The 12,623-nt window shown below is 41.6% G+C and overlaps 1 protein-coding gene across 10 annotated transcripts in view; it reads left to right on the forward strand.

The window, feature by feature from the left end:
* The window catches only part of Prosap (prosap), a 37,824-nt gene that overhangs the window by 13,737 nt on the left and 11,464 nt on the right, over positions 1–12,623 (forward strand). For 6 of the 10 annotated variants that reach the window (XM_066298194.1, XM_066298197.1, XM_066298202.1 and 3 more), the window contains exon 1: positions 12,370–12,620. In XM_066298194.1, coding sequence (XP_066154291.1) covers positions 12,565–12,620 — 56 coding nt within the window. In that variant the 5' untranslated portion in view covers positions 12,370–12,564. Of the gene's footprint in view, positions 1–10,527; positions 10,622–12,367; positions 12,621–12,623 lie in introns of those variants that run through there. The other 4 variants (XM_066298200.1, XM_066298201.1, XM_066298199.1 and 1 more) reach the window with 2 other exon arrangements.

A 12,623-nucleotide genomic window follows, 5' to 3' on the forward strand; every position in this document is an offset into this window, starting at 1 on the left:
CTTTTTATTTCACTGAATGGACGAAATGCGGGTGGTCACTTCGCGTATGATTATGATGGTGAATGTGTAAATTTCATAGGTCAAACTCTTTCATAAGCGATCATTGCATAAGTAGCCTTTCCCGTGGCTAGAGGTGGTACCGCTACGCGTTTACAAATATTTGGCTATCGCTTATTAATTCATCGTGGAAACAGTTATAAAATGGGAAGGTCAGTTACGCCATTGGTACTGGGTTATCACGATGTGGTCTGAATATTCCGGTAAAAGATTTTACGAGGATTTAATCTTCTGAAAGTTGGAGCGAGAACGGTATTTTACTTACCGCTTTGCCCCATGAGCGTTGACCATTCAAAACAATTTTTTTCGGACCTTGACTTATGAGCAATAGCAAATTCGGCCACTTTATCTTGAAACCGTCAAAATATCAATTAAAGCTCACTAACCTTGATATTATATTAAGTACCTGTTGGCGCACATTGAGATCTGGTGGGGAAACAATCTTGTGTGTAGCCGGTGATTTATTGCGTCTTTTTAGGCGGTTATTATCAAATTTAATAGCGATAATTTAACTAAGTGATTAAGATAAATACGGTCAAAAACGAGAGTTGCTCAAACGGCCAATAACAGTAATAACAATTTAATAACACATCCTGGTAGCTTACCTGAAATGTTATTGGGTGAATTACGGGCTCTTACAAGTAACAACTTTAATATATCAATTACTTGGAGGGTAAGAAGTAACTGCCTTGTTATTTTAGCACCGTATTACGGCTCGGGAATGGTAATTTAAAACTTAATAATTTATCCAATAATGTAATAATAAGAATAAGTGATTAATAATCTATACGTATACGTGCTTTCAACGCGTTGGATCCGTACGGTTATGATACGTTTTTTGCGCTGAGTTTTAGTGCCGAGGACGAAGCGAAAAGACCACGAAACGCTGGAAGTTTGAACAACCGACGGTTTTTCGTTTTTTTTTCGGGCGCGGTTGGCTGCTCAAACCACATAAATGCTCAAAATTTTCGATTTCAGTGTCGATGTTCGACCTTCGGATTTTGAATTTGAGACAAAATTCTTCAGACGCAAAATCCAATGAAAACCAAGGGCGTGCGTGCTGCCGCAGAACGCATGAACTGAACAGAGCCCCGACGTCGATTCTACTTCATTTTTGGCCGTCTCTGATCCCTCCGCGGAATGCCCCTGGTTCCTACCAATACGCCTTGAACTGTAGAATCTCGCAAAGGATTATTCAGGTTTAAGAATCGAATGGCAGGCAGCGACGTCTTTACTCCCGCGGGAGTTGGGGGAGTTTCGAAGGATCAGTTTTGGTTTTAATTATTTACATAATTTCTTCCCGCAGTGCCCTCATGATACGACTCAGATTTCTGCATACACGCTTTTGGGCACAGAAATCTGTCGTAAATTGGACACGTGTTTTGTACGGTTAAGACTGTTTGCTCAATGTTTGATTTTGCTCGGGAAGAGCGCCTCACGTGCAAGTTGTTTTTTCCCGGCAGTTCCGTGAAACCAGGAAAAAACTGCCGTTCCTTAGCGATTGAGACCAGGAATTTTTTCGATAATTTAGCGTCTCAAAAAGACATTACAGAATTCCTTAGATTTTAAGATCGCAGGAAAGACAGTGGTGTGCCCAGCTCCACGGAATCTCAAAGAATTTCCCCAAAGGAGAGATTCTACATGATTTTTAACCTTGTGGCGCGACCCTGGTTTCTGCAAATGTGCTTTTAAACGCAAAATTTCGAAAAGAGTTCGTTAGGCTTTCGAATCCAAAGAAAAGCAGTCGCGTGTTTAGTTCCACCAAAATTATCATAAATTTCAAAAGAGTTAAGAGGCGGGCGTGGGTTTATCCTTCAGACACACAATTTCAAAACACAGTGGCGCGCCGAGTTCCACATTATCGTCAAGAGTTTCTGCAACGTGGAATGTCAGGCGTCGTTGCAACACGATTTATTGTTGCTCCCTGTGATCCGTTTATGGCACGACCCTGACTTCTATAAATGCTCCTTCGAGGAGAAAAATTTGCGGCGAATTCTCCTGACTTTCGAATTCCGTGAAAGGCAGTGGCGTGTCTCGTTCGATGGAATGTTCGGGAATTTCGAAAATGCAGGGAATTCAAATGCAATATGCGGTTTTCAGAGAGAAGAATTTGGACAAATCGTTATTAGCGAAGCAGTCCTTCTGCATCAAGCAATTTTAAACTAAATGATATTTCAGGCATTGTACGTGGACACTAAAACAATGATGACGCATTTTGCCTGGAAGTTTTACCATCAAAAAAAAAAAAGTGTGTTATTCGACGCCTCTGAGAATAGCTGCACCGGGCATATTACATAATCAACAGCATTAATCTCAGGCAGAGAATACGTGACTTTCAAAATCTAAATAGTACCTAATTATCCACGGAATAGGTTTTTAATAGCAGGTTGCCTAGCAGACGCTTCCGGGAATGCAACGACTCCAAATCACCGCATCACTGTGGGATTTCCTCTGATATCTTTGATTCTCAACCGAAAAAATTATTAATGATAATGGTAATTGAGTCTATTCTTAAACTAGCAACAATAGCCAGTGGTCAAAACACGTTTCGTGGCGTAACTTTGATTAAACTCGGCACAACACACTCTCAACTGAAATTAACCTCCGAGTCTCACTGTTTGCTATAAATCACTTGAGGATTAGTGGGTCAGTGGCGTGCCTTGTTTATAAGCCTCCCCAGGGATTTCCGAAGAAGGAAAGTTCCCCTCGAGTTCCGCACCATCTTCGTGTCTTCTCTGGGCGAAACTAGCTTCATTGAAGTTAGCTGGCCAGGCTCGCCGATTGCTCGAAATTTGGTGGATTTTAAACGTTGCTCGAACATCCGTAAAAATTTCGGGACTTTCATCAAAATTGCCGAAGCATAGACGTACCGACGTGTCGCGAATTTGCAAAGATTAAACGGCAATATTCCAGCAACTGATGGAGCAGCTGCCTCAAGAAAATATCTCAAACTCTTTTGGTTTCTAGGATACTGAGTCATATTAATAACGGTTTTTAAAGAACTGCTTGAAGCGTCATGATTTATGTAGGTCACTGGCGTGCACTGATCGTCGGTGATTTTTAAAGGAGAAAAGTTCTAGAATTTCGGGCCTTTTTCAAAGGGGATTCTCCCTTTCGACTAGCGCCAAAACGGCCAAAGCGTTTTACGTGGCAGTGGCACCCCGCGCCTATAATGTATTCACCAATTTTAACTATCGGACTCCATTGGTGCCCGAACCACCATTACTACTCCCAAATAGTGTTACTTATCGGAACCAGTTCTGCATTCTATATCGTGTCTGGGCCAAACTAAAAAAATGCTTTTGTTGCAATCTGAAACAATTTCGGATTGCACAATAGGACTTTTAACGAACCTGCATTAGGCCAATGGATAAATTGCACGTCTATAATGCTCGTATAGGCAATGTAGGTGAGACGGATAAATGGCTGCACCTGGGATAATGCAGTTTAACCTGATTTTGTTCGGAACAAATCGAACTTTCCCCATCAGGATTTAGCGCAATGTCTATGCTATTTAGTTGACACTCCATTGAATTATGCCTCTTTCTTTTCCCACCGTCTGTAGGTGGCTGTAGAAGAACCTAAACCCTGAAAGATGGCATACTTAAATACCTCCCATGTAATTTCACATTGATCACATCAGATCGTCTGTAAAAGTATCTACTGGAGCTAGCTGCTCTCCCACACATACAAACTACAAGTCTTCGCAATTCAATTATGATAAGATCGCTTTTGACACACCTTTTGTTTCTTACATATTTATCGGTGTCTGTCTGCGGTCCTTGTAAATGATCCTCAAGGGCACCATCAGGTTTAAGGCTATGATGATCGTTGGAGCTAGAAATCACCAGTATCAATCATGCTTTATAACGAATTGCAGCCTTCACGAGAAAAGCTCTAATTAGGCACTGAGGAATACAAAATCACACAGGAGGTAAATTTCCTAATCGCAGCTGATCTTGATACATATTTTCGTAGATTTTCAACATTAACTACGTGGGCGAAACAACTTAAGCTCGTTTTACGTAACCGACAATTTGCATTTTCTCCGTGGGCGCTGCTTTATCGTCCATACTGATCTAGTTTTGTTCAATAATTTCCATTTCATTTAAATAAAAAAACTTCTCGGATCAGTCGAAATAAGTCCAGCGAGTGAACGAGTGTGGGGCGTCCCTGTAGCATGTCGATCACTCGTTCTAAGGTCGCACAGGTGTTGGGACCTTTAAATCATATGGGAAGTGATCAAAAGTCATGGAGAGAACAGTTTGTAATGGAGCTAATTGGGGTCCAGCAAACCGGAATTATACGGGAAAGGGGTCCTTCGTGGTGGGGGGCAGCGCAAGGAGACTGGTCGGCTCAGGAAGGGTGACCGACCAAGTCATTAAATGGGCGGCGAGTGGACTTGGTCCATGTAAGGCTTTCTGATGACTTCTTTCGAAACAGTACCGTGAGCCCGCGCGGTTGCAACCTCTCGGAAACCCGTGGAGCGATCGTTTTGAAGAAATAGCTAAAACTCCGTTCGCTTCTGAGATGCTGAGTTAGTTCAAGGACTAACTCGACGATTTTGAAAGTGCTGTAAAATGAAGGTTCGCGAAAAGGCTCTTCCAAGACTCAAGGACATCGTTTGAGGCTCAGAGGCGATTGATTTGAGCAGTGTCATGGGTTCCGGAAAAACGGGATGTCGTCTCAAAATTTGACCTCTCAAGTGCATTGCCGTACGCAGACTTCCCGATCTTCTCAAATAGTCCGCAATTCCAGTGGAAACTTTACGGCATTGTTGAGACCCATGTGGTGTTGCCCGGGGTTTTAGGGGCAAGTTCTAGGCACAAGAGGCCCTTTTTCGGTCGTTAAAACGTCTATTTCTGTCGAAGGTTCTTCAATCTTCCCAAACTTGCGTTGGGCTGCGACAACCCAATAATACCTTGTAATAACTTGTATTACTAAGTATCAAAATCACACATCAAATCCTAATTAGGTAGAAGCACTACGTCAGGAAACGACTGACAGGTATCTTGAAATAAGCCAGAATAATATTACATGTTACGTAATGTAAATTTTTTAGCATGTCTTATTCACGTCAATAAAATATAACGAAGGTGAACCCGAACCAATTTGTTTCGTTTCATTTGAATCTTATTACAAGCGATTAATTGCTTGGGAAAGACGGCAATATTGCCGCGGTTAAAGCCTTATAAAAATCATTATTAAACAGCGGTTTTGCCACATTATACTATTGGACAAGGATGAGGAATGTTGCGTGATATTATGCAGTTATGAATTAACTGTTAGTTTGCAACCAGTTGCTTGTCATCCGCAGCTGAGCTTTAATGAATTTCTCCCGTGAAAGAAGCAGCCCTATAACATCAAAGACAGGCAGAATGACCTTACCACTTTGGTAGTAGAAGACCATGGTGGTATGTGAACTAAAAAACTCGACGTGTTGCATAAGACCAAACCGGTTGATTCTTGGCTACAAAGAATTTAGTTGAAAGCAATTACTTATAATAATGAAACAGGTACCGTTAAACAATGTAAGTAACAACGTTATTAGTCCATTATAATGGCCCTTTAGAGGCAGTTTTTTGGACAATTTCGCCGGCATGCATAATTGATATGCCGCTTTATACAGGGTGTCGGTCTCTGGAGCTCGACCGTGAGAACTTCGGACACCAAAAGAGATACCAGATCGGTTAAATTGGGGCCAGGCGGCGCAGTTTGAGGTCGAAAATTCGCCCTTCCAAAATTTGATGGCAATTTAACCGAGTCGGTTGCACCTTTGAGTATGGACGAACGTCTCGGAAACTCATCGGAAGTTTTCAAATTCGCGAGACCTCCCGACTCCGAGTTGCTCAAGTCTGCGACGGAACTCGTCGTGGTGGTTCCGATACCCCACGGTTCAGCTCGACGGGCGGACACCCTATACGCAGGCCGAACCGATGCATGTGACCTAGACTGACAGAAAAAGTTTCCGCAAATAACCAGATTACTTCTTTGATGATTCCAATTATCCGGCACGAAAAAGCAATTATTCATTTAAAATTCGTATCAGCCGAAACCGCACAAGATAATTTAAAAATAAGACATATTAGGCTAGCAGTAATAACGTGATGTAATGTTCTAGTTGAAGGATCGCATTAAGTTTTTATTGTAGGCCGAACCAATACCCAATATAAAGCCTCGGTTATTGACTTATTGCGAAGACCTTCACTGAGACCATGGTGAATGAATAAGTTCACGATCTGGTCGCACACTCGGCGTGTCATCTTTCTCTAGTAAAAACAATTCACGATTCTATGCGGCGTACTTCGTTTCGCTCTGGGCACGAGGCAACATTCAAATTGCTTTTATTGCATTCAGCACACGGAAATTGTTTATATTCATCAAGAAGAACAGCGAAAGAACATCCAGCACGAGGGAGCAGTGGATGTTCTTCTAGATCTATCCTTCTCGATTCTCGATTCCAGTTTACACAACAACAAATAAATGAAATACAAGTCAGCTCTAACGACGCAGATCTACGCATGAATCGCCTTCTTTAAGCCAACACTTATTTTTGATTTTTATTAGATCGGGTTAGGCAGAACGATGTAGACACGGAGTGCACATCATTAAGTTTTGCCATCAGAAACACGATCTACAGTAATGCCCCCGGGGTCGGTTTATAGACAACATAGAAACAGGGCATATACAAGTGAGTCTACATAACTAGTCATTACATTATGCAGAGCAATGGCGCCGTTACGGCATCCTTGAAATCTTTCATCTTTGGTTACAATGATGGTGTGAAAATTTCCTCTCGATGGTGTTGGAAAGTTTTCCTATTCAATTTAGATGCGGTTTCTTGTGAAACTGCTTTATTTTTATAAGCTCTTTTACTTTCGTTTACCACGCCAAATTAAACAGCTTGCTATAGCGTGGAAATCGTGCCTCTTTAATTCTTTTGTAGGATTAAACGGAACTGATGGCGAATTCCTGTTTCGGTGAGTCGGTGAGGCACACAGCTGAAAAGCGAATAAAACGTGAAACTACACGGTTTTCCCTGAAAGGAGAGTCATTCGCCGGTTGTTAGGAAAATGACTGTTACGTAGGCGCCTCCGCGGCCAAATTGGCAACCAACAATACACGTGCATCTTGCCCGGGCACGTTCACGCAGTCACGCACACGGAGAAAATCGCGCCGTTTCCTGTGTCCGACGCGTGAGAAAAGCGTCAGGAAACGCGCGCTCGGCCCTTCATTCTCTCAGGAACGTGGAAAAAGCATTCGGTCCTGCGAGTTTTCCGAGCCGCTATCGGTTTTAATTACGAAACAAGAGCGTAATAGCGAAATTCTCACCAGGCTCTTGTATAACGCAGAATAAAAATAAGGGCAAATTAGCAAATTTTCCCACCATAAAACACGTAATTTAGCATCTCATTGTCTGGTGGAAAATACATTCATCAAATCGACCCAGAAACTACCAAATTTTTTTAATTTTAACCGGAATGAGCCGGTACTCTGCAAATAAGGATGGGAACTTCCCACGACACAAAACCCATACTTTTCGCTCCAGTCAAAATTCATTCCTTCGGCTTCTATTTCAGGAGTGATTACATAAACAGTTTAGGTATCTAAATTTATGGCTTTTTACCTGCCTGTTTAGCGGTGACGATTAAACCACCTAATTTTGCTGTTGTTCCTTTGACATTTACTTTAAAGGCTGCCAGCCCAAGACGGAATGATGGATTAAAGCAGACAAAAAAAGGCTGCGCAAGGTCTAAAGAAATGATTAATTACCACCTGCGTTATTAATGTAATGTCTGCATTAATGTGTAACCTAAAAGATAGCTGAATGTTGATAAATACGAGGTCGGGAGGGTCTGGAGTTCCACCGAAAAAAGAACTGCGGAGAATCGCGTGTCGAAATATTGGTCTTTGCCTAACGGGCGTTTAAATCGACCTCGGATCGCAAGCGGGCTTTAGTAGTTTTCGATGAGTTTTCTGAAGTCTGATCGACTCGATCGTTCGAGAGTCTGAGGATATTCGGTGGGAAGGACGTTTCGGTAAAACTTGCAGCCGCTCAAACGAACGGATAATACGCAAGAGGCGTCACTTCTGGTGGAAATATAAGTGCCAGAAAATGGGAAACTTTGGCCAATTCGAAACTTCGATATCTCAGAAACTCCTTAATGGATTTCCATGGAGCTTTCTATATAAAGTATCTGCCCTCGGTATGATTAAAAAGGGCCGCATTCGTGTTGAGTTATCGAATAATACCCAGGCAAGTTCCATATACATTTATATGTCTGTTTCTTTGAGTCCTAACAACAAGAAGCTGAAAATACAGCAGGATTCAAGCCACGCCTGTATCCTGGCAACCGCTCAGACGCCATGTGATCGATAACAGGGCGATCTGGCTATACAGAATGAGTTATTACGCCTGTATTATATCGGTCCATCAAGGTATTTCCATTTGGAAATTCTCCTTTTGTCCCGCAAGGTTTGCGCTCGGCCGCAGGAGTAATCAAGACTCGTTTAAATGATTTCTTAGCGGGTAATTAACACTTTCATTTGAGTCCATTTCGATTGAAAGGAAATCGGATATCAATTTCGTATATAAGAAAGTCGGATGTGTCACTAATGCATCATCGTGGGAATATTCCCCGGTTGAAAAATGCATGTTTCCATTATCGCCGCTTTCGGGGCGAAAACATGCAACTTTCCATTCACCCCCTTCGCAATTCTTGTGTAATGGAAAAGCGTACTAAGTTCAGTGACCGGCATAAAATACTGCGGAAAGAGAGGAGCTTTCATCGGGTGTTTTGTGTCATGGTAAGGGTGGTAACTTCCCTTCTGCATTAACATAATTGATTCCGATCGTTCAAAGCTGAGAAAAGCACATTGCAACGGAGAACAATTGTAATGGAGAGTTCGGTCACACACAGCTTTATTTACACTGCATGCAAAACTATTAGGAAACGGTACCATTGTTTCGAAGCACGTAAAATTCGCTGAATACAATCGCAATGCAGGATTGTGGGCTAAATGACATTATTTTGATACCGTGGCGCAGAGAGGTGAAGAAACGTGGCTTTACGCATCTCTTACCGCGTTTCGTAAGATATTCGCCTATGCGTCCCTCTTTGTTGCATCAAAGTAAATACATAATAATATAACCACTTAACTGAGTAATAACAATAAATTCCTGGCTAGAAATGGTCATTGCCGACGTAAAGATCAGAAGGCGAGATAATTTTTTAAACTACTACAACAGGTAATTGCATAATCGACACAATTGTCTCGTGCAGATTAGAAAGTGCAGCAACTCGTAACGATAATTGAATGACAGCTAATTCGATGCTCCTGCAGAGATTGAGGACTGTAATTGGCATATTTGGTGGTGTCACCGAAAACCACCTTTTTACAACTAAACGGTTTTATCTGAAGTCGAAAAACTGCGCTATAGAACTAATTGAATTTTGTCTTTATCGATTATAACTGGCGGATTTCGGTCTAGAAACCCTTTTTCTTCTTTTGCTCTCGATTGGGGCAAACCATACTCGGCGGAGCGGAAAGATGCCAATAAACCTCAATTAGTTTTTTGGGATGCTAAAACCAGAAATATCTCAATTCTATCCGAAAGAAAAATCTAAACAATCATGCTTTATCAGCAGAAATCGCCGCTTCAGAATGATCATGTAACTCAATGGCGTCTTCCTTTATTTTTGTAGGTGCGGTAAATAGTCCAGTTTTGTTCAACGAATTCGCACGATTACGCCCCAAACACGAACGACAACGGCGTGAACCTCACCACGAAAAACGTCTAAAATCTGAAGAAGCCTACAGAGGATCGGGATTGTGGAGGCCTCCTGGGTCGCGATTTGTGTTCAACGAACGCGACAACCGTCCTCTGTAAACTGTCAAAATTCTCCCTGTATAGTGGTATTTCTGTCGTGTATTCATAATCAACGAGTGAGCTAATTAGCCCGGGCAAGCCCCATTGTTTTCCCTCTATTTTGACGTGCAGTCGGGGCCACAGGGCTGATATCTTATCGGCCACAGACAACCAAAAATCTCAATTCTAATTTAAACGATTTTAGAATTTTTTTTATCTATCTACTAATATATTTTATCTATTTTTTGTGTATATATATATATATATATATATATATATATATATAGAGAGAGAGAGAGAGAGAGAGAAAGAGAAAGAGAAAGAGAGAGAGAGAGAGAGAGAGAAAGAGAAAGAGAGAGAGAGTAGAGTTTTTGGATGTCATTGAAATCTTAAGAGCCGTTAGGTTTCATTGGTTCATTTTCGAGCTTTCTTACATCTTCGTGAATCAGTGCTCCGGTATTTATTCTCAAATCCACACTTTCGACCAATAACGTACAACCAACTGACCCGAACTAACCCGTTTCGACACTATTTCATCCACTGCGTATCAAACGAATCGAGCTCGTTAAGATGTTACTCACATTTCTCTTCTATTCCAGGCCTGAATGAGACCCTTAGGGTGGCACAAAGCGATGTAGGTGTGATTTTTCCTGAATCCTTTAAAGGCCAAGAATATGCCTCCGTAAATTAACGGTAAGTGGCAATTTGTTACACTAAAGAAAGTTTGTTAAACAATATCGAAAAGGTGGATTGTGCGGTGAGTAAGGTGCTTCTGCTGCGAAAGCATTGAGATTCTTTCCACCTTACTGGAAAATGAGCTTTTCAGAATGTCCGCACACAAAACTGACACCGAACAATAATATTGCTTTCGCAGTAATTAGCACTAAAATACAGTTTTAAACACCGTATTGGCTTACAACGTGTAATGAGTGCTTTGTCTTACAATGGGCGCTTTGTAACCCGTTCGAACCGATATGTTATAAGCTATAAAATTTGAATTTTAAATAGAAAATGATGGCTGAAACACGGAACGGAATTTCTTGATCTTTGTTTTCGTGTCAATAATGAGGGGGTCGCCGTGGGCCCCAGGGACATAGGAAGCGACTTTGGCGGAGGCGACCGCGGTCAATGCCTGTCTTTGTTCGTGAGAAAGAGCATGCTGCAAGTCGTTGCGTTTTGCATTGTTATCCGAGGAAAAAATCCCACTCTCACCTGAAGATGACCTCATCATTTTCGACAACACACCCAGAACAGGTTGAAAAATCTAAAGTTCAAGCCCTTTTTTAGCGCCGCGTCTGTCTTGAAACAAAATCATCGGTAATACGTTCCATCATTTGCGAGCAGCAACAGCAGAGAAGATCTAGAGCATTTCCAATTCAAATTTGTTAAGTGCCAGTTGAAATGAATATTTTCCCCGGGGAGAAATGCGATTTCGTGTTTAAGTGCCGGTTAGCTTTGGCAGAGACCGGATGATTACATATCGTGGCAATAATGGAAGTTTCTGTTAAAGTTATAATTGAAGCACCCCTGTGTGATAATTCCGATCTTAAAACTTTCGCAAATTCAGTTTGGAAATAATTATAATTTACGCCAAATCTCTCGCTAAAACCTCTCTCTAATCTCTCCTTCTCAATCTGGCTGACAGCTAGGAAAATTGAAATACCTTTGGGGCTTAATATCCGACGCCTGAAATGGGCTATTGGAATATTGACATTTATCATGGAGGGGTATCGCCTACAGCGACGTAATCGGCACGACTTCGGATAATATTGAAATCCGTGGAAAAACTGATTTTTCTAATGCCACAGCGAATTTTCACACATTTGGACCGGGTTTAAAATCGTGTAAAAAGGGACGAGAAAGCTGCTCTCTTAGTTTCACTCACGGAAGCCATTTGCATTCATAAACTTTCATTAATTACGTCCGCACTTGCAAGGCACATTCCATTTGGTTCTTTTATTGGACCTTATCAACAGCTTCCCTTCTTATCGAGTCTGTCACCCAAAACACTGCAACGCGGTCAAAAATATTTGCAACACCGTATATCACGGCGAAGCGGGCATTTGTATAGCGGGTGTATGTCGGGTTGCTTACATAAGAGGCAATATATAACGGATTCATCATTGTTCTGCCCCCCAGTGTTGCTGTCTTGGCAACAACCTCCTGATTGATTTACCAGGACTGCCTGAAAATGGTGGTTTTGAGTAATGTTGTTACTGAACTTACGATTGTTGTATGCACTGATCTTGGAAAACCAATATCGCCGCTGGGGAATTTTCCCCGTGCAACAAGAGCGACTTCTCAAACAACACAAATTTCGTTTTAAATAAAGAAAGATGCAATAAAAAATAGCCACCTCCTTAGAGTCGCTGATAAGATAAGATAAAAATGGTCTGCCTTCTCGCTCGCACACCCTGAGTCGAGATTCACTATCTGAAACCGCCAAAGTCAGCTTTATTTGTCAGTTAATACTTTGCTTGTTCATGTGGAACAATCAGTGTACACAGTAAATTGTGTTCAACCTGTTCTCGTGGAGTTTTTTCCCTGCAATTTAATAAGGTGAAGTTGCAATGGTGCAGTGAAGTGTAAGACATTCCTATAGATAACTGATCGGCTCGATAGGCAATAGTGCTGAAATGAGTAATAATGGCCTTATAGAAAATTTTTCCTTGTCCGAATTCAAGTTTAGCATGTA

This window comes from Euwallacea fornicatus, chromosome 30 (genome assembly GCF_040115645.1).
Source record: "Euwallacea fornicatus isolate EFF26 chromosome 30, ASM4011564v1, whole genome shotgun sequence".
In the NCBI taxonomy this organism is placed as follows: domain Eukaryota; kingdom Metazoa; phylum Arthropoda; class Insecta; order Coleoptera; family Curculionidae; genus Euwallacea; species Euwallacea fornicatus.